Source organism: Rutidosis leptorrhynchoides, chromosome 10 (assembly GCF_046630445.1).
Source record: "Rutidosis leptorrhynchoides isolate AG116_Rl617_1_P2 chromosome 10, CSIRO_AGI_Rlap_v1, whole genome shotgun sequence".
Lineage (NCBI taxonomy): Eukaryota > Viridiplantae > Streptophyta > Magnoliopsida > Asterales > Asteraceae > Rutidosis > Rutidosis leptorrhynchoides.
This window is the reverse complement of record NC_092342.1, coordinates 306,334,115-306,352,887: the sequence shown is the minus strand read 5'-3', so window position 1 is coordinate 306,352,887 and position 18,773 is coordinate 306,334,115. Positions and strand designations below refer to the sequence as shown.

Sequence of the window (18,773 nt, the reverse complement as noted above, 5' to 3'; positions counted from 1 at the left end):
CAATCTTGATTGAAACGTTTGGCTTACCAATCCGGAATCTTATTTGTCATAATTAATATATAGGCGGGGGATACAAACTCTGCATCCTTGCCTCTCGTGTATGTATATTGACGTATTCGTGTTATAGCTTGTAATATTTTGAGTCCATGTAATCCCCAAAATGTTGGGATAACTTCATTGTGTCGGTTCTCTTTTATATATATCAATGGCTTGCTTTTCAAAAAGAAAAGAAAAAAAATAAAGCTGTATTTTATTTATTATTTTAAATAATTAATATTAATAATTTAATTAATTTAATAATAGTAAAAGAAATAAATAGGGGGATGATTCTCACACACACTTTTTTGATCCTCACACACCTATTTTAACCTTTTACTCTTCTAATAATACTCAATTGGTGTGTGAGGATCAAAAAAGTGTGTGTGAGAATTATCCCCAAAATAAAAATAGCACTTACATTACATTTATTTATTCACAACTTCCATAAAAACAAATGTTTTTGAGGGACAAGTTGTATTAACTTTATGAAGTTTAGGGGAAGTTGATGTAACTTATTCAACTACCAACCAAAAAACACACATATTCTTCTCTGCACTCAACCACATACAAACACACACACACCCTTCACTTCTTTCTTCCTCTTCCCCTTTCGATCCATTATTCTACCTTTTTTTTTTCCAGCTCAATTTCAATCACCCACACTTTTACTAAGCTCGCCGGAATCAATTACAGCTCCGGCGTGATCGGCGGCGCAGATTCTCACTCCGGCACGCATAATTCTGCGCAAAAGGTATATTTTCATTTTATTTTTTTTTGATTAAAATATATCGCTTTGGTTATGTTTTTACTTTTTTTTTTTTATCAGTTGTAGCTCTGATATACTGGTATCGATGTGAATTTCGTGTATCTTTGATTCAAAATTAATATGGTGGACTGTATGTAGGTTTGACTTTTTCAAGGTTTGACTTTTTAGGGTTTAATTTTGGTATTATGTTTTACAGTTAGGTTATGTTTATTAAGTATTTGTAAATTGTGATGTATGGACCGGTAGATGAGATTTTAAACCAAATTTTGGCACATTTCTATATGTGATGGGATTGTAAAGCAAATACTGATCAAGCCTCGGCAGCTTGTAAGCATTCGAAATGTTAGCTTATGTGTATAGTGATGAATCAGGCCTTACGGCATGCTAGTCTCACATCTGATTGTTATAAATTGACGGAACTTTCGGTTTCAGTACGTGTTAGTCCCCATAAAAGAAGGTAAATGGGTTACCTTTATTAATGATCAAACGCCTTTTCGAAATGATACAGTGAGTGTAGATATACAACTAGTCAGCTGCTGGAATCATATTAGATGGGGATAAATCAAACTAGCAAAGCTCACGAAAACTAGTGTTACAATAACTGAGGACTCTGAATAATATTATTGATCGTATGTAAGCGTTTAAGTGTAAAAAAAGCGATGAAAGTACCAGATTTTGAGTAGTCAAGCTATGTTCTTTCACTAGTAGGGGTACAAGATTGGGGCCGACAACTAGGTTACTACATGCTTATGCACACCATATTCTATGGCGTTTTGGAAAAGAGGAACTGTTAATGTTGATTGACTTAAAGTGGCTTATCCGCTTATATGTTTGCTTGTCTAATTAAATTCTTACAAATTTGATCTATTTTATTCTTCCCTCCTTTGTTGGAAATATCGTTTCTCTCTTACCCAACCGAAATCTTTTAGTTAGTTCATTGTTAGTACTGTTGGAGCTAATCGGTTAGGGTGTCCCACATAGGAAGTAGAAAGAAAAATATGTATGCATACAAGGCACTTGGGAACCTCTCTCTATCACCAATTGGTTTTAGAGTACTAGGGAACTCTTGAGCTTATATGCAAAACATGGTGGTGGACCTAAATCGATCCTACAAGTACTGTATTTAACTGTCCAATGTAGTGTCAATAAATAACTTTTTTATGATGCTGTTATATGACTGACAGAATGTGCAAATAAAAACATGTCTTTATGTTCAGAAGTAGATGACTATAAAAAACTATTGAAGCATGTTCAATTTTATGTATGCACGCAGAATGTTACGCTTTCTTAAGCTTTTAGATTCATTTTATAATGATATCATAACTAGAGTTGGCTGAAGTTGTATATTAGTGCAGATATTAACGAAATTGGCACAATGCAACCTAGATGAAAATGAAGTTACCATGATGGACAAGTCATCTGACAATTTAGAGTTGACCAGTGACCCCGACAGTGGAGACCAAACATCACTAGACAATCAAGAAACAAAACCAGAGTCTCTAACAATTAAGGAATCGCATGATAGTGGGACCCACGCCTCACATTCTAATCAAGAAGGAAGTTCCACAACCGTACTACCTAACAAAGAGTTGGATGGTGAAAATGACAAAACTAACCTTCATACATCAAGTGCTGGTTCAGACTCTTTTCAAGAAGAAAACACGCTTTCTGTGATACCTAAAAACGTCTCCCCGATCACACAACAAACTCCTCCCGATGCTGATCAGAAAAGTTTAATCGTGACGTTAAGACCCGAGAAAGGGCTGGACAAACTACCACTTAGGCGTAACGCTGATAATGTTGCACATGCAGTACATTCTGATCAAGGTGTCACCCTTTCAAAACTACCTGAAAAGCCAACTGGCGATGGTTATAATTGGAGAAAATATGGTCAAAAACTTGTAAAGGGAAATACATTTGTGAGGAGCTATTACAAATGTACGTATTCTAATTGCCCTGCAAGAAAGCAAGTCGAGCGTTCACATGACGGGAATATTACGGAAATAAATTATTTATGGAAGCATGAACATCCTAAGCCAGCTCATACACTTGTTAGAGGCTCTGCGTATGTTCTTCCTGTTCAATCAAGAGTATCCGATGAGCCTTCTTTAACCACATCTGAAGGTATACCATCAAAATTTTTAATTTCATCTTTTGGCGTTTAGTATTAATCCTTTTATTATGTACTAAACAATTTATTTGTTAATTATTATGTGAAGATCATTCATCTGTGCATCGTGAGCCATCAGAAACAGATACACGTCCACTTGCTGTGGTTCATCCGAGTGATTATTCCATGGACGTTGCAGTTTCACAGTCAAATGAAGTCAAAAGCGAGGTTAATAATGATGTTATATCATCAGATACTAAGAGACAGTAAGTTAAATCAGTTGTTAATATTATTACACTTTAATTTTTCAGGCTACTTAGTTCTGTAATATTAAATTATGTTTTTAGGAAGAAAGAGAATTCTAGTATCAATGAAGGGATTTCAACCAAGACAAACTCTGAGCCGCGAGTGGTTGTTCAGACAACAAGCGTAGTTGATATCGTAAATGATGGCTATCGGTGGCGCAAATATGGACAGAAATTAGTGAAAGGCAATCCTAATCCAAGGTACTCGATTAAAGTTTGAATCTTTAAGTAGACTTGGGGTGTGTTTGATTTGAATGTTCAAAAACTGAATGCTAAACTGTTTTGCATTTAGTCCGTTCAACAATCTGTGCTGAATCATTCAGGGTTGAAATAGTCTCTTAACCATTCAGTGCGTCCATTTCCTATATTATCCTTCTTAAGTTATATCCACAACACTTATTATATAATTATATTCTTTTATTTATTCATTTAAAAGGTTAATACATTAATTTTACATCACTCATAGAGTCCATACATAATGATTATCAAACAAGTTATTGTCGTTCAGAACTAAGTTCAATCATAACCTTTGAATCATTCATATTTTGAATCATTCATATTTTGAACCATTCAAACGCTTAATCATTCATTTTTATTGGACGCACCCTTAATGTTTTTTACATCTTACTTTGCTCATTCTTTTGGGTCATAAAATGTTCTCGTTTTACTACAGGAGTTATTACCGGTGTTCAAGTGCCGGGTGCACTGCAAAGAAACACGTGGAACGGGCATCACATGATGAAAAAGTGGTGATCACAACTTACGAGGGAAGACATGATCATGATATGCCTACTGGTGCTCGAACCGTTACTCAAAACAAGTCAGGAATCGGCACTGGCTCAGCATCAATCAACAACAATGATGGATCAAGACCTCAACCAGAATCTAGTGGTATGGATATGGTTCTTCATGTTAGTGCTACCTGAGCCGGACCAGGTTATAAACCTGAGCCTGTAGCTACTAACTAGAAGTACCGCGGGTGACTATTTTATTTATCATATAGGTGTTAATGGTAGTTACATAGTGTTGTTATATCCCCATAAACTTTATAATTGGCAGATTAAATATTGAGTTATTTGGATGAGCTATAGATATCATGAACAAGTTTTTATTTTTGGATTCGTCTGCTATAAATGTTTGGAACAGTAGTTGATGCACACCTTATCTGACATAGACCAAGATTGTAGCGGCTTGATGCCACCTTTACACGTATAAAAATTCAGATAATAATAATAGAATTCGTACGTTTCTATCGAAACACAGATTTGTGCATATATTCGTAGCGCTTTGATGAAAAAGATTAAATTTTTTATAACGATATCTATCTATACTATATACAATTTTTATCTATACTGTATACAATTTGTCAGATGATTTCATGAAGTAGCATACACTTGTGAAAGCGACCATGAACACTTTGCAGTCTCTAGTGGGGTTTATTGTTTATATTGGTCTGTCTTTATATCTCATGTTGGCTCTTTTGTAATCAACCCTTACTGTATTTAATGTAGTTTGTCTGTGGGGTTTCACCCATTTGATGGTTTAGTTAACTAGCCAAGACAGAAGCTTTCAAATTTTCCTATTGCCAGTATGATTTTTTTTTGCCGATAACACTGTTGCAGGTCAACTGCGACAGTTGAACAATGTTGCATTATGTTTGAACCCTTGAATTCACAACCTCAAAGATGATGTGTTAACTCCATACCGTTAGGCCAACGACCCTTTAGTAATCATGTACGATCTAAGACCACTCTCAAGCATCGCACACTTCTTCAACATCACACACCGCCACATTAACGTCATGTCAGCATTTTCTTCTCATCACTCACTCATCACATATCATTGTCATCCATCACACACTTCTTCACCATCACATGAACTCACTATATTATTTAGTTAAATCAATATACAATTAATAATGCGGAATGCATAAGCAGGGGCGGAACTTTGTGTAGACAGGGCGGGGCATCCGCCCCAGCTGGATTTAAAAGAAAAAGTTTATACTAAAATAAAAATTACTAAAAAATAAGTTTTTTTTTTAGTGTTTGCTCCAGCTGTAATGAAAATTTTAATAATTTTTTGCACCCGCCCTATCTGTGGTCGGGTTCAGGTTCCGCCACTGTGTACAAGAATGCATAACAAATATGCTGGTGATGTGTTATGCTTCATATTAACGAAAGTCACGGCGTGACCACCACAACGTAGGAACCATGAGGCTGTGCGTTTCAGCATGGTGATTGGTGAAAAACATTGCAAATGGTTTTCCATTTTTTTTTTTTTTTTTTTTTTTTTTGGGGCAAAAATTAACTAAAACTCACATAAAAACAAGGTCGCTTTTCAAAGAAAAACGCTCTTAACAGAGGATACAAATAAACGGGGAGAACGGGAAAGCTCTCATCTAGAGAGCATCAACTATACGAAAACTATCTATACTCCCCTAACAACCCAATAAACCTTAAAACAAACTAACCAATACTAAGCTGAATACTACACGATAAAAACATTATTTTCCGCCGTTGATAGGAAGTAGCCATCAATTTCTTTTGAATGGGACTGTTATGATCTTAGTAGCATCTATGTGGGGCCAATCTCTAATTAACCTATGGACCCCTCTTTTCAACAACGACCACCTCTTTGAAAATGAATCCTTAAACTTAAGAGATTATAGACATGGATCTAGATAGACCATACTTAATGGTTCACCCTAGATCGAAAGGGACAACCCTATATCTCTATACATGCATCCTAGGCTCATGGTTTAATTGTGCATCACTTTGCCAAAAGCTTAGCTTCGTAGATGTAGTTTTAGCTTTTGTAGAGTACATGACAAGATGTTAGTTGTTCTCTAAAAGCCTAACATTGAACTTCTAGTTTGCCATCATATTCGTCATGGTCCCGTTTGTTGCATTGGTTCGTTGATTGAAATTCGTGGTCGGAATCAAAACAGCGAGTGGCTACATTTGTGATGGTGATCTAGAAACAATGTCACCTTCATTGGTAACTCCATCAAAAAGTGTGATATGTTGATTCAACATGCTGTTTTTCTTTTTAATGGGCCATGTACAGAGGTCGCTTTTTTCATACGTTGAAAAACTTGGCTCTTTATATCTTTGTAATTGATCTATTATTATTATTATGTCTCATTGCTAGAGAGTTTGTTAGACTGGTAATATCGGGCTCTGTGGTTTTTCTTTTTTTTTTCCCCGACAAAGATCAATATATTAACTTTCAAAAACATACAAAGGTTGTACATACCCAAGCCCCAATACACAACAAAAACAAAATACAAATACAAAACCACACAACAATACCCAAACCAATACAATCATGAACTACAACCATTTGATCTCCCAAATACCTTCCACTTTATTGACTACAACTGACTGTTTGACTTTAAAAGTCAACAGTTTACACTGAATAAAACTGCATATAATTCTGCACAATACATCTTCGGACCTTGCTTCTTTCCTGAAAATTCTGTTGTTCCTATCTTGCCACACAAAATAGACACAAGCAGCAACAACCAACCTATTTAAAATACACCAAATATTCCTCTTGAAAGGATACAAAGCAATACCTTGAATAATCCCCTGCAAATCATCTGTCAGCCCTCTATAAATGAGCTTATTCTTCATAGCTTTCCAAACTTTCAAAGAAAAATCACATTTGAAAAACAAGTGGTTTATTGAGTCTGCTTCACTACCACAAAAATCACACTCTAAATCTTGAAAAGGCAGGCACTTCATCATCCTATCTTGAGTATTAAGCCTATTTAAAATTGTCAACCAAAGTATAAAAGCCTGTTTTGGGTCATAACCTTTAAACCAAACTGCATCATACCAGCTCACGCATTCTTTATTTGATTTTAAATCTATCCACACGTGCTGAGTAGAGAAAGGAACATTTTTGCCTCCATTAGTAATCCAGTGATACTTAATACTGCCATTGACAATTTCAGCTCCAACATGATCTTTAACTTTATCCCTTAATTTCAGAAGAAATTTCCATCCCCAGCTATCACTCTGCTTAGGGGCTATATCCCAAAAACTTTGGCCTTTTAACTTGACTAAGTTGACCCAAACACTCCATAATGAATTATCCTTAGTAATAATTCTCCATATTTGTTTAACAAGCAGTATTTCATTCCATTCCTTAAGTGGTTGAGCGCCCTTGGAGCTTCATTGCAACCACGCCACTACTAGTGAGCGCCCTTGGAGCTTTCTTGAGAAGACCGTGATGCAATATGTCGTTGTACAGCAAGGTTGAAGAACAGAGGGTGTAGCTTATTTGTTTGTACCACATGAATTAAAAGTTATATATTGTATTAATTAATTAATTAATTTAGGTGGGGACAATGTGGTTGTTTGACGGGTATCATGAATACTGGTGCAGTGTGATGGGTTTAGTGTTGTAAATCAGGGTTTCGATTTCGGATTTCTGAGAGTCGTGTAATCACTTTCAGATCAAAGTATTTCGATGGTACAATCGAAATCTTCAATCGGATAAAACTCAGAAAATATAGAACAGAGAATATGTTTTTGTGTATGAATTAATTAAACGTACCAATGAATTAAATAACCAAAAACGGGGTGGTGTTTATAACTGCTGAATGGCAGTTCCATCTCCAACTGCCGATGCAGTTTCATAACTGCAAAAAGAGGCTCAAAAACCGGGCTTTTTATTTTGAGTCAAAACGGGCCAAAATAAAATTTTAAGACATTTTTAATAAAGCGATGTTAGCCCAAATAAGAATGTGGTGGTCCTGCCCCTGGGACCCCGCCAGGGGCTCTGCCCCTTGGACCCCGCCAGGGGTTGCCACCCCTTGGACCCCGCTTATCGGGGGCGCTGCCCCCGAACCCCGTCATAATCAAGATAAGTTCAAACAAGTGTGCACTCCATACTTTCCCAAACTTGTTCGATATTTATCAAGATTATTTTGATTAACAAATTAATCCCATTACACTTAAATCATATTGGTGACACAAATCACCAACATTTAGTGATAGTAAATAGTTGTTGAGGTGGCACTGATATGAAACAATGTGATTATTTGAGAGGTATCATGGATAAAAGTAGTCTTATATTTTCTATATTCCTTTCAACCAAACTAACAAACAAGAAAAAAGTCACAAGAACCGCAAACACTTCAAATGGATCAACAACAGAATATGTGTTTCAGAACGAGACACATCGAATTATTAATAAACTTGAAGATTTATGATCAACGACAGAATCTTGAAGTTCCAAATTATAACAATTAACAATACTATATATAATTTCGACTAATTAAAACTCAAACATGATCAAAAAATGATCACTCTTTTATGTAAAAGATGCATGATTTCAGTTACAAAACAAAAGTAGCAATATTAATTTGTCTTGTTCATTTCCATGCACAACAAGTAACCAAATCTCTATTCATCCAACCAAGATACAGAGCTCCATCCCTTTCCTCAACCCTGTATTTCTCACTGTACTTCTTCATCAACATCTTTATCGTTCCATTAACCACCGAACTCAACGGATACGGGCTAAACCCCGCCATCAAAAACCGCAACTTCCATTTCCCGAGAAGCTCGTGTCGTTCGACCCTCTCGTTCCCTTCACATGCTATTATATTCACCACGGCTTTCGCTAAACAATGTTGCTCGACGTTTATCCGTTGCGTGTGTTGTCTTGGAAGACTAACGTCCATCGATTCAAACATTGCGTTATAGTAATCGAGCGCCTCTAGAAAACGAGGGTAAAATGGAGCTGTGTTTGTATTCGATTCTTGCTCGACTAAAGTTACTACTTTCGGGTTCATACTTTTAACGAGCCTTAAAATCCGATCCCGATGATTTTGCGTACTCACACTCTCGTCTGCCATGCGATGCAACGCAAACGCAAAGTTAACCGCCAGAGCTTCCCCGGGCCGGAGTCGAAAATGTTCGACCCCGGCTTCGGAAACGGGGACCGTAACCGAATGGAATTCGAACAGTACGTTGACCGATCTTGCGAGCCTAGAAAGCCTTTGACCAACAATATGTGCTGATGTGGAGTCATCAAAGACTGTTATACGGATATAGGGTGGCCCACCACGACGACCAGCAAACGCCTGGATCAAAGGGACCCACTGACTGCCTTGTCCAATCTCGAAATCGATGATATGGACCCGCTTTTCGTCCTTCATGGCTTCAGCAATTGCGCCATTTGCAGACATGTAACCAAATTTTAAATATGGGCAAGCTTCATACAAGATGTTTGTGTACGATAAAAGCTCGTCATTAGCAGGTTCTTGGCATATAATCGAACTTCCTAATAACGAGATTAGCGCTACCAACCCTTCTAACATATAAGCCCCGAGCCGTTGGATCGGTTCCCCAAAAACCGACACTAACTGCTGCAACTCAGTAATATAAAACACGGCTGAATTGAAATCATTATTCGAGACTGCATTTGCGCACGCAATGAGAACCTCCTTCAAGTCACTTTTAGGAACAACCTTCACCATTTCTTTCCATATTTCTATATCAGGAAGGTCAACAACCGAAAACTTTCCATTTTCGGACTCCTCGTACAAATCTGAAAGCATTGTGGTCTCTAGTTGTCTCAATTTATGCCTAAATTCATTAAACTCATCAGTCACACTAGATTCGATTACCGGAGAATCGAAGGTATAAGTACCAGTAGCGGATGAAGAATCAATTAGGGTACAATATGGTTCGGGATTATTAATGAACAAATTGCTTCCATAGGTAATATTATCTAAAGTTTGAAACTGGGGTTTACAGGCAACATCAAGTTCTTGCATAGATTGGTAGTACCACGCATTCGACATGATTGATCTTTTGTTGTGGATGCTTGTATATATGAACAAGAAACAAATCTCAATTGTCAATAATCTCAACTTCAACAGCCTGCATAAAGGATAAAGCTTTATTTAAAAATAAAAATAAAAAACTATCGTTTGTAACCCTTCTTTGGCCACAACAAAATACGGGATTTGAACATGAGACCTTTTACAAGGAAATCAGGATTCCAACTACGGGTCTATTAGTATCTTGTGATGGTTTACTCTAAATAAATAAAGAAATAAAGTTAATCTGTAAAGTCCTATCCTATCCTATACATATTAAAAGAGATATACCTCCCAAGTAAAAGACAAATTAAAAATTACTGTAGATAAATAGCTGAAATCTCATCAATTAATTAATGGCTAAAGACTTCATTTAATTGCAGAATAATTAGAGTTATTGAAGCAAGTTATGCCTTTTCAAAAGAACCCATCTCAAATTTTCTATCTTTTTTGGAAAATTTTCAATTACAAACTTTACCAATTATAGACAATTTTGCTCCCAATTTTGAATCTTTTTTGTAAGAAACCATGAAATTTTGAATCTTTATTGAGAAAAGGCTCATCATTTTTTGTGCATCACTACCTATTATTCTTTTACAACTTCCAAGTTCATCAATCATCAATTCATCCGAATAATATTTAATGGAAATTGAGGGTAACTCAACAGATTTAAGTTTATTTAACTAGAACTCATATATAATCTAACTAATAAAACCCTTACTCAAGTAAATCATGTGCACAACTTTTGTAAGTAAAAATATTAAAAGGAAACTAAATTAAAGAATAGAGAGAGAGAGAGACCCACCTATGGAAACACCATTAAATGAGTTCTTGAGCTCAAATTTTTTGCAGTGAAGTACTAAAATGGGAAACACACATTCCTTATATATACAAGCATGAAGGGTGTATTTAATTTTGGACCAAAATAATGAACAAAAAAGCTGAGGGTGGAGATGATATATGATGAACAAAGATTTATTTATATGGAAAAAAAATCATGAATGAAAGGCATCGATCATAAGGTAATATGAGTTGGAATCAAACAGTAGAACCACAATTAAATAGAAAAAGTTTGAGGAAAGGATGGTGGAACAAAGGGGAGAGAGAAATACTACTAGTAACTAGGGAGTGACTTATTTTTAGAGCACGTGGAATAAACCAATAGCCCACGAGTAGTGGTGATATTAAATGTTCAATTTAAGGTTACACATATATTTAAGAATGAAAAAATGATGGGTTTTTATGTTCAATTCAAGTACCGGTAAGTCCTCATATTGCGTCGAATTTATGAGTTATAAATACTTTGCGTTTAGATAGATGTTTTGTGAAAGTTTTAATAACTGAGTTTGTTAATAGTATATTTACATTAAAAACGTTTTACCATATATAATTAGATTACATAATAAGTATTTTGTGGTACTGATACAAAATATGAGAAGTTGCTAAGCTCTGCGTATGTTTTGCGGCTTTCAATCAAGAGTTGTCAATTTCTTTTCTTATATAAATATAGCTTAAAGTTTATAAAGTATATAAGTACAAGTATAGTAATAACATTAACAATAATAATAATAAATAAATGAGTATATATCAACAAGTGAAAAGTTATGAGCTTGATTTATAGTAAGTGAAACATTTTGTGTTTATTTGTAAAAAGTGAAAAGTTGTATGCTCATTTGTAAAAAGCAAAAAGCTTTGTGTTCATTTGTAATAAGTAATAAATTTGTATTTTAGTAGGTGTGTTCATTTGCAAAAATTACAAAAGTTTTGTACTCCTTTATAAAACCTAAAAAGTTTACTTAAAGTTTATATTTTAATAGTTGTGTTCATTTGTACAAAGAAAGTTTTATGCTCATTTGTAAAATCTACAAAGTTGTAAAAAATTTATGTTTTGGTAAGTGTGTTCATTAATAAAAATCAAAAAGTTTTGTTTCATTTGTAAAACCTAAAGAGTTTACTTAAAGTTTATGTTTTCATGGAGGTGCTCAATTGTAAAAAGAAAAAGTTTTGTGCTCATTTGTGAAATATAATAAGTTTACTATTTACTATTTTTAACTTTATATAAAAGAGAATGTTATACAAACAAAAATAATACTTCGTAATAATTTTATAATTATTATTATTATTATTTTATTATTATTATTCCTATATATTACTTGCGGTAGGACTTTTGGTCATTCTTCTCATTTTCAGTTTTTCAAACGACAAATAACATAAAACTTACAAAACCAACCCCCAAATTACGGTCCAATCTGCAAGTTCTTCAGGGGTAAAATGTGTAAAATTATTATTTTATTAGAAAAACTTTAAACAAACTCTACCCAAATTTTTAACGAGCCGTATCTTCCCACTCGCCGCTATTTAAAGTTTTACGACACCACCGTTCAACTCAAAATAATTTTACGAACACAATGCAACTAACTATAAGCGAAACGGGCACTGTTTAAAAAACACTAAATATTTCGGGCTATCTTTCATATACACATATAATAAACAACTCAAATTAACTACATCATATCGATGGTTTCGTCCCCTTCTTTTACTCAGTTTCCTGACGTTAAAAACGCATAGGCCATTAGCAGAGGCGATCCTACATGAAGAGCAATGGGGTCCTATGACCCCACATGTGGGAATTTTTTTTTTAATAATCTAGTGTTCAAAATGTATATGACACCACTAAATTTAAGTATAGGACCCCATATATATTCAGAACTTATAGATTTTTAAAGGTAAATGACCACTAAAATACCCTTAAAACATAATTCCTAATGGAAAATTTTTTGGGACCTCATTGAGTTTTAATCATAGAATCGCCACTGGCCATTAGATACATTAGGCACTAACCACGTGCATCCAAAAACAGCCGCATCAACGCATTTTTAATTCTGTAAATACATAACACTACGTTAAATATGAATATGCAATCCGAAAGACTCCGCCGCATCGTGCAGGCCTTTCTTACTAGTTAGTAGTAATTTATAACTCGCAACGTTACATATTAATAATTAACAATTAATTTATTAATAATTAATAAATATTTAATATTAAATATTAAATAATAATTAATTAGGAAACAAAGCTTCAAGCAATGGCAGATCTAGAAATTATAGTCATGATTGTCACTAATTAAAAGCTCAAAAAATTACATTATCCAAATGGTTTCGCCCAAAAGGAGTTACATTATCCACTGATCTCATTAGTTAAAAGTTCAAAAAAAGTTTCATTAGAGGCCATATTTTAATGATAGTATGTGCTACAACTGCTACTAATGTAAATCTGCCCCTGCACAAATACGTAGTCATTCAACACGCGCTCCTTCGCTTCTTTTAAAGCCTTTCAAGAATCAAACAATTGATGCGTCTCAGCTCAAGACACAAAAGACTACATAATACTCCGCAATACCCAACCAAACTCGAATGGCATGCCATTTAATGACCCGTCCTAATCCATCTGGACGAATACATTACATTTGGTTACATCGCGAGGTACTTGACCTCTATATGATACATTTTACAAACATTGCATTCGTTTTTAAAAGACAAACTTTCATTACATCGAAAGTTGACGGCATGCATACCATTTCATAATATATCCAACTATAATTGACTTAATAATGTTCTTGATGAACTCGACGACTCGAATGCAACGTCTTTTGAAATATGTCATGAATGACTCCAAGTAATATCTCTAAAATGAGCAAATGCACAGCGAAAGATTTCTTTCATACCTGAGAATAAACATGCTTAAAAGTGTCAACCAAAAGGTTGGTGAGTTCATTAGTTTATCATAATCATTCATTTTCATCATTTTAATAGACTACAAGATTTCATATATTTAATTGTACACGTAACCCGAGTACATAATAACACGCGTAACCCGCGAATTAAAATTTATTCATATGGTGAACGCTTGATAACCGAACTAACAGGATGCATATAGAATATCCCCATCATTCTGGGACTCTCATCGGATATGATAATCGAAGTACTAAAGCATTCGTAACCCGAATGGAACGTGTCGAGGTCCATAGATCTATCTTTAAGATTCGCGTCAATTGGTGGCAATTATCATAAACACCAATTCTTAGGCTACCAAGCTAAAAAGGGGCATATTCGATTTCGATAATTCAACCATAGAATATAATTTCGATTACTTGTGTCTATTTTGTAAAACATTTATAAAACAGCGCATGTATTCTCAGTCCCAAAAATATATATTGCAAAAGCATTTAAAAAGAGAGCAAATGAAACTCACGATCCAATATTTTGTAGTAAAAATATTCTTACGACGAAACTGAACAATACAGGGTTGGTCTTGGATTCACGAACCTATATCAATTATATATATTAAAACATATAATCGTAATCGAGCAAATTTATATATTATATCTTAAATTATATATTATACTTATCTAGTTTATGTATATATTCAAAATGTTTAATATTTATATAGTTATATTGATATATATTTGATTATTATTTTAATAAAAATACCTAACATGTTATATATGAATATTTATATAAACTTTGTTAATTTGATTAAAAACATACTTACAACCTTAATAATATCTTTAAAACTTTTATTTTCATAAATGTAATTATTTTTAGTAATATTGATATAGATAATGCTGATAATAATAATAATAATAGTTTTAATGAAAACAAAATAATAATTTTGGTAAAAATAATCATAGTAATAATAATAATAACTATATTAATAATGATAATATCAGTAATTTTTAATATAATGATTAATTTAATAATAATAATGATGATAAAAATAATAATTTTGATGTTAATACTTAATGCCTATTAATAATAATAATTATAACAATCTTTTTACTAATGGTAATCTTAATAGTAATACTTTTGTTAATAATAATAATACGTCTAAAATGATACTGATACTAATATTAATAATAATATTAATGGTTATAATACTTATAATAATACTAATGATAATATTAATAATAATAATAATCCTACTTAATAATAATACTAGTAATGATAATAATATTAGTAATAATAATAATAATAATAATAATAATAATAATAATAATAATAATAATAATAATAATAATAATAATAATAATAATAATCATAATTGTAATTATAATTATGATAATAATAATAAATGGTAACTAATACTTTCATTGGTAATAACAATAATAATAACAACTATAATACTAGTGATAATTATAATACTTAGTAGTAATAGCAATAATTAATAATTAATAATAATAATAATAACAATAATAATAATAATAATAATAATAATAATAATAATAATAATAATAATAATAATAATAATAATAATAATAATAATAGCGAGAAACTACCTCACAAAGAGTTCAAAAAAAAATATTGTTGCTCACGCCCAGGCTCGGGCTCGAACCCTCGACCTCTCGCACACCCGAACACACTCTCAACCACTCGTCTAACTCAGCTTTCTTGTTTTAAAGATCAACATAAATATATATAACCCGGTTGGTTTCTGTCTCCTATATCTTCTTCTTCATTAATTCTCAAATGAATCCAACTCAATCCAAAACATAACCGTGAAATCATAATCGATTTAAAACTTGATATCCAATATATAAACACTTACTTGTGATTAACAGCTTTGAAAAAAAAAAAAGAAGAAGAAAACCCATTGCTGCTGCTCGACGCGACTAAAATAAATAAATAATTGATTTCAATTTTTAGAGCGTTTTAGCCAAAGTTTACAACACCAATTATGTTTCAAATCACTCCTAAAACCTTTTTCAATCATCAATTTAACTGAAAACTTCAAAACGATTTCGAATTTTGCGATGAACACAAGCTTTGACTTTTTAGATAAAAACTTTGACTCCAAGATTAATCCTTGATTTTGCGAATTAGGATTTGAAAATTTGTAGATAGTTTCACTATAAGATTCATAACATATCTGCATTTTTAGATTTTGACAAAAGATTCGAATTCGTGTTTTGGCTGAAAAGATGAGCGTACAGAGGTGTTCATGTGGTTTTTTTTTTATTTATTTCCTTAGCAGACGCAATGACAAGGTATATATCTGATAATAATGTTTGTAATCGAATAATTGGAACAGAAAAATGGATTTGATCGATTTTGTAAGCTTGTGATGGTGGTCGACAATCTGTTCAATCAGAGACAGGAGATAAAAAAAAACAGATAGTGAGATATAACAGAATTTGTAATCTTTTGTTTTTATATTCTATATTTAATAAATAATAATAATTAATAATTATATTATATTAATTATAATAAAAAATACTAATAATAATAATAAAACTAATATTATTAATGATAAAAAAATATTTTGTATTATTTTCTAATAATAATAACAATAATAATATTAATGATATTAATTGTAATAATATTTATAAGGATAATATTAAATAATAATAATAATAATAAAAATAAAAATATATTCTTATAATAACATTTATGTTTATCATCTATATTTTTGATAATCATAACTTTTTAGTTATATATATAACAATAATAATGATGTTATTATTAATAATACTAACACTGATAATTATAATATTAATAATAACAATAACATAACAAATCAAATGTATACATTTTATATTATAATTTGTAGTAATATTAATAGTACTGTTATTAAATAATAATGTATATAATAATAATATAACAACTATAATTAACTTGCAATTATATTTTATATATTAATATTACAATTTATTAATTATGTAAGATTTATTAATTGTATAATATAAAATTTAATATTTATACCCTATATATATATATATATATATATATATATATATATATATATATATATATATATATATACACACGTTTATACATAGAATCATATTCGGAATCATTTATAGTCAATATTCTCTACATATTCAAATAACAAGTTTTGGTTATTTTAAGTTATCTTATAATAGTTCAGTAACATATTTAATTTATTATATATAACTATTTACACATATAATCATTTATATATACATTAAAGGTTCGTGAATCGTCGAGAACAGTCAAAGGGTAATTTCATAAATGAAAACACTTCAAAATTTTGAGATTCAACATTACAGACTTTGCTTATCGTGTCGGGATCACATATATAGATTAAGTTTTAATTTGGTCAGAAATTTCTGGGTCGTCACAGTACCTACCCGTTAAAGAAATTTGGTCCCGAAATTTGATTGGGATGGTCATGGCAGACAATATGTATGTTTTCATGACTCATATGAGCTGATAAATAGAGTTTTATCACTGTGGAGTAATATGGATAAGATAATTCGATTACTCGAAGCGTACAAGTGAAGCTATCACAAAAGAGTGAAATGGAGTAAATAGAGGTTCGTCTTAACCGGTGACGTAGTCACGGTAAATTTCTGAAATTCCAGGGATTTAGAGAAAATCTTCATGATAAGATTTGATTATTCGATGATTAAGGAAATTAGGATTCTCTTTTAATTAAATTCGGTCATCTGTCTCAATTTTTACGTCTGATTTTTCCTTTATAAATTAAACTCTCCCGTTCCATTATTATCATCATTCTTATACTTTATTTCTTAGTTCAGACATCCAAAAGATTGTGAAAATGCTTAATCCAGTTCTAATCCTCGATATTTTCCTAATTATCAATTCTGTCATCCTTCTTTTCAATCTTCCACCAGCAAAATCTGTTTACTTCTACTATTACCTTGGAGTGATACTATTCTTAATTCTACCGTGTCTTTATATTGCTATTCGTATTAATATTCACGGTTTGTAACCTCCATGTTGTTATTGGGATTTATATTTTCTCTTATATTTTGGAGCTCTTTGCCTTTTTATTCTCTTCTTGACCTCTTAGTAAAGCGAGTAATGGTCCAGAATTCGTAAGTATGGAGTTTCGAATGAATGTTCTAAACAAGAAATAATGTAATAGCACGGTTTGATTTATCAAATTACCAGAATCACTGAGAACAGAACTATCAAGATTATACTTTCTTGATATGTTCAGAAGTTAAGCAGACTGAAAGAGTTATGTAACATGGCACATGATGACGTTATGATCTGTGAATCATCACGTCCCATTAGAAACTCAGCATAACTTACTGTAATATAATCACGATGATCAAGTGTCATTATATTATACTAACTCATGCTCCAGTTCCCAACACTACTTCAAAAACATTCATATTTTGATTTGAATTTTTCAGAATTTAGAAACAAAAACAGTTTCCTTTATGATGTAATACAGATAGCGCGAAGAGATAAATGATTTCAGATAAGAATAGTTATGAAAATATCTTCAGCAATATCGAGGATATTTATAATGAAAGATACGATGATTTCTTAGAATTTTTAATATCGATGAATGATTAAGAAAATTTGTCCGCAAGAGTTTAGAGTCAGGAGCGAGGTATTCGTTAATGACTTCAGCAGATACTGAATCATTTGGATTGTTTAAAGGCAGATTTCGTCAATGTGATTCGTCCACAACCTCCTATATGGTTTGCTTAATCCGTTTTCCAGTTCCAACATTTCTGAGCTTTGCCAACATACTATTCTTTATCATCAAACTTTTAGCTGTTAAGATCGTTTACAGTTTTTGTTGTTTAATTCAACTTTTTCAACATTACGAGTATTTATTCGTAGACTGGGTTCTTTTCAGAATTTCAGAATGGAAATCATAATTCTAAAAGATAAATGTTATATGTATATATATAATTGTTGATATAGAAACGCTGTG

General features: G+C 32.2%; 3 protein-coding genes across 5 annotated transcripts; 1 reads left to right on the top strand and 2 right to left on the bottom strand.

Annotated features, from left to right (window-relative positions):
- The first annotated feature begins 608 nt into the window (after positions 1-608).
- On the top strand, positions 609-4,215 carry LOC139872301 (probable WRKY transcription factor 33). 3 transcript variants are annotated; one of them, XM_071860148.1, is made up of 5 exons: positions 609-790; positions 2,161-2,929; positions 3,025-3,181; positions 3,263-3,421; positions 3,894-4,215. In XM_071860148.1, the coding sequence occupies exons 2-5, from the start codon at positions 2,209-2,211 to the stop codon at positions 4,144-4,146; spliced, it is 1,290 nt and encodes a 429-aa protein (XP_071716249.1). In that variant the 5' UTR covers positions 609-790; positions 2,161-2,208; the 3' UTR covers positions 4,147-4,215. The 3 variants fall into 3 exon arrangements, with proteins under 3 accessions (XP_071716249.1, XP_071716250.1, XP_071716251.1); XM_071860149.1 differs by having other exon boundaries at positions 2,156-2,929; XM_071860150.1 differs by lacking the exon at positions 609-790 and adding an exon at positions 1,055-1,262.
- Positions 4,216-6,552: 2,337 nt separating this feature from the next.
- On the bottom strand, positions 6,553-7,866 carry LOC139871217 (uncharacterized). Its single transcript, XM_071858953.1, has 2 exons — positions 7,784-7,866; positions 6,553-7,396 (listed from the first exon to the last, which is right to left on the bottom strand). The coding sequence occupies exons 1-2, from the start codon at positions 7,864-7,866 to the stop codon at positions 6,553-6,555; spliced, it is 927 nt and encodes a 308-aa protein (XP_071715054.1).
- Positions 7,867-8,489: 623 nt separating this feature from the next.
- On the bottom strand, positions 8,490-10,100 carry LOC139872279 (scarecrow-like protein 21). The gene has a single exon (XM_071860118.1). The coding sequence runs from the start codon at positions 10,038-10,040 to the stop codon at positions 8,604-8,606; it is 1,437 nt and encodes a 478-aa protein (XP_071716219.1). The 5' UTR covers positions 10,041-10,100; the 3' UTR covers positions 8,490-8,603.
- Between the last annotated feature and the right edge of the window lie 8,673 nt (positions 10,101-18,773).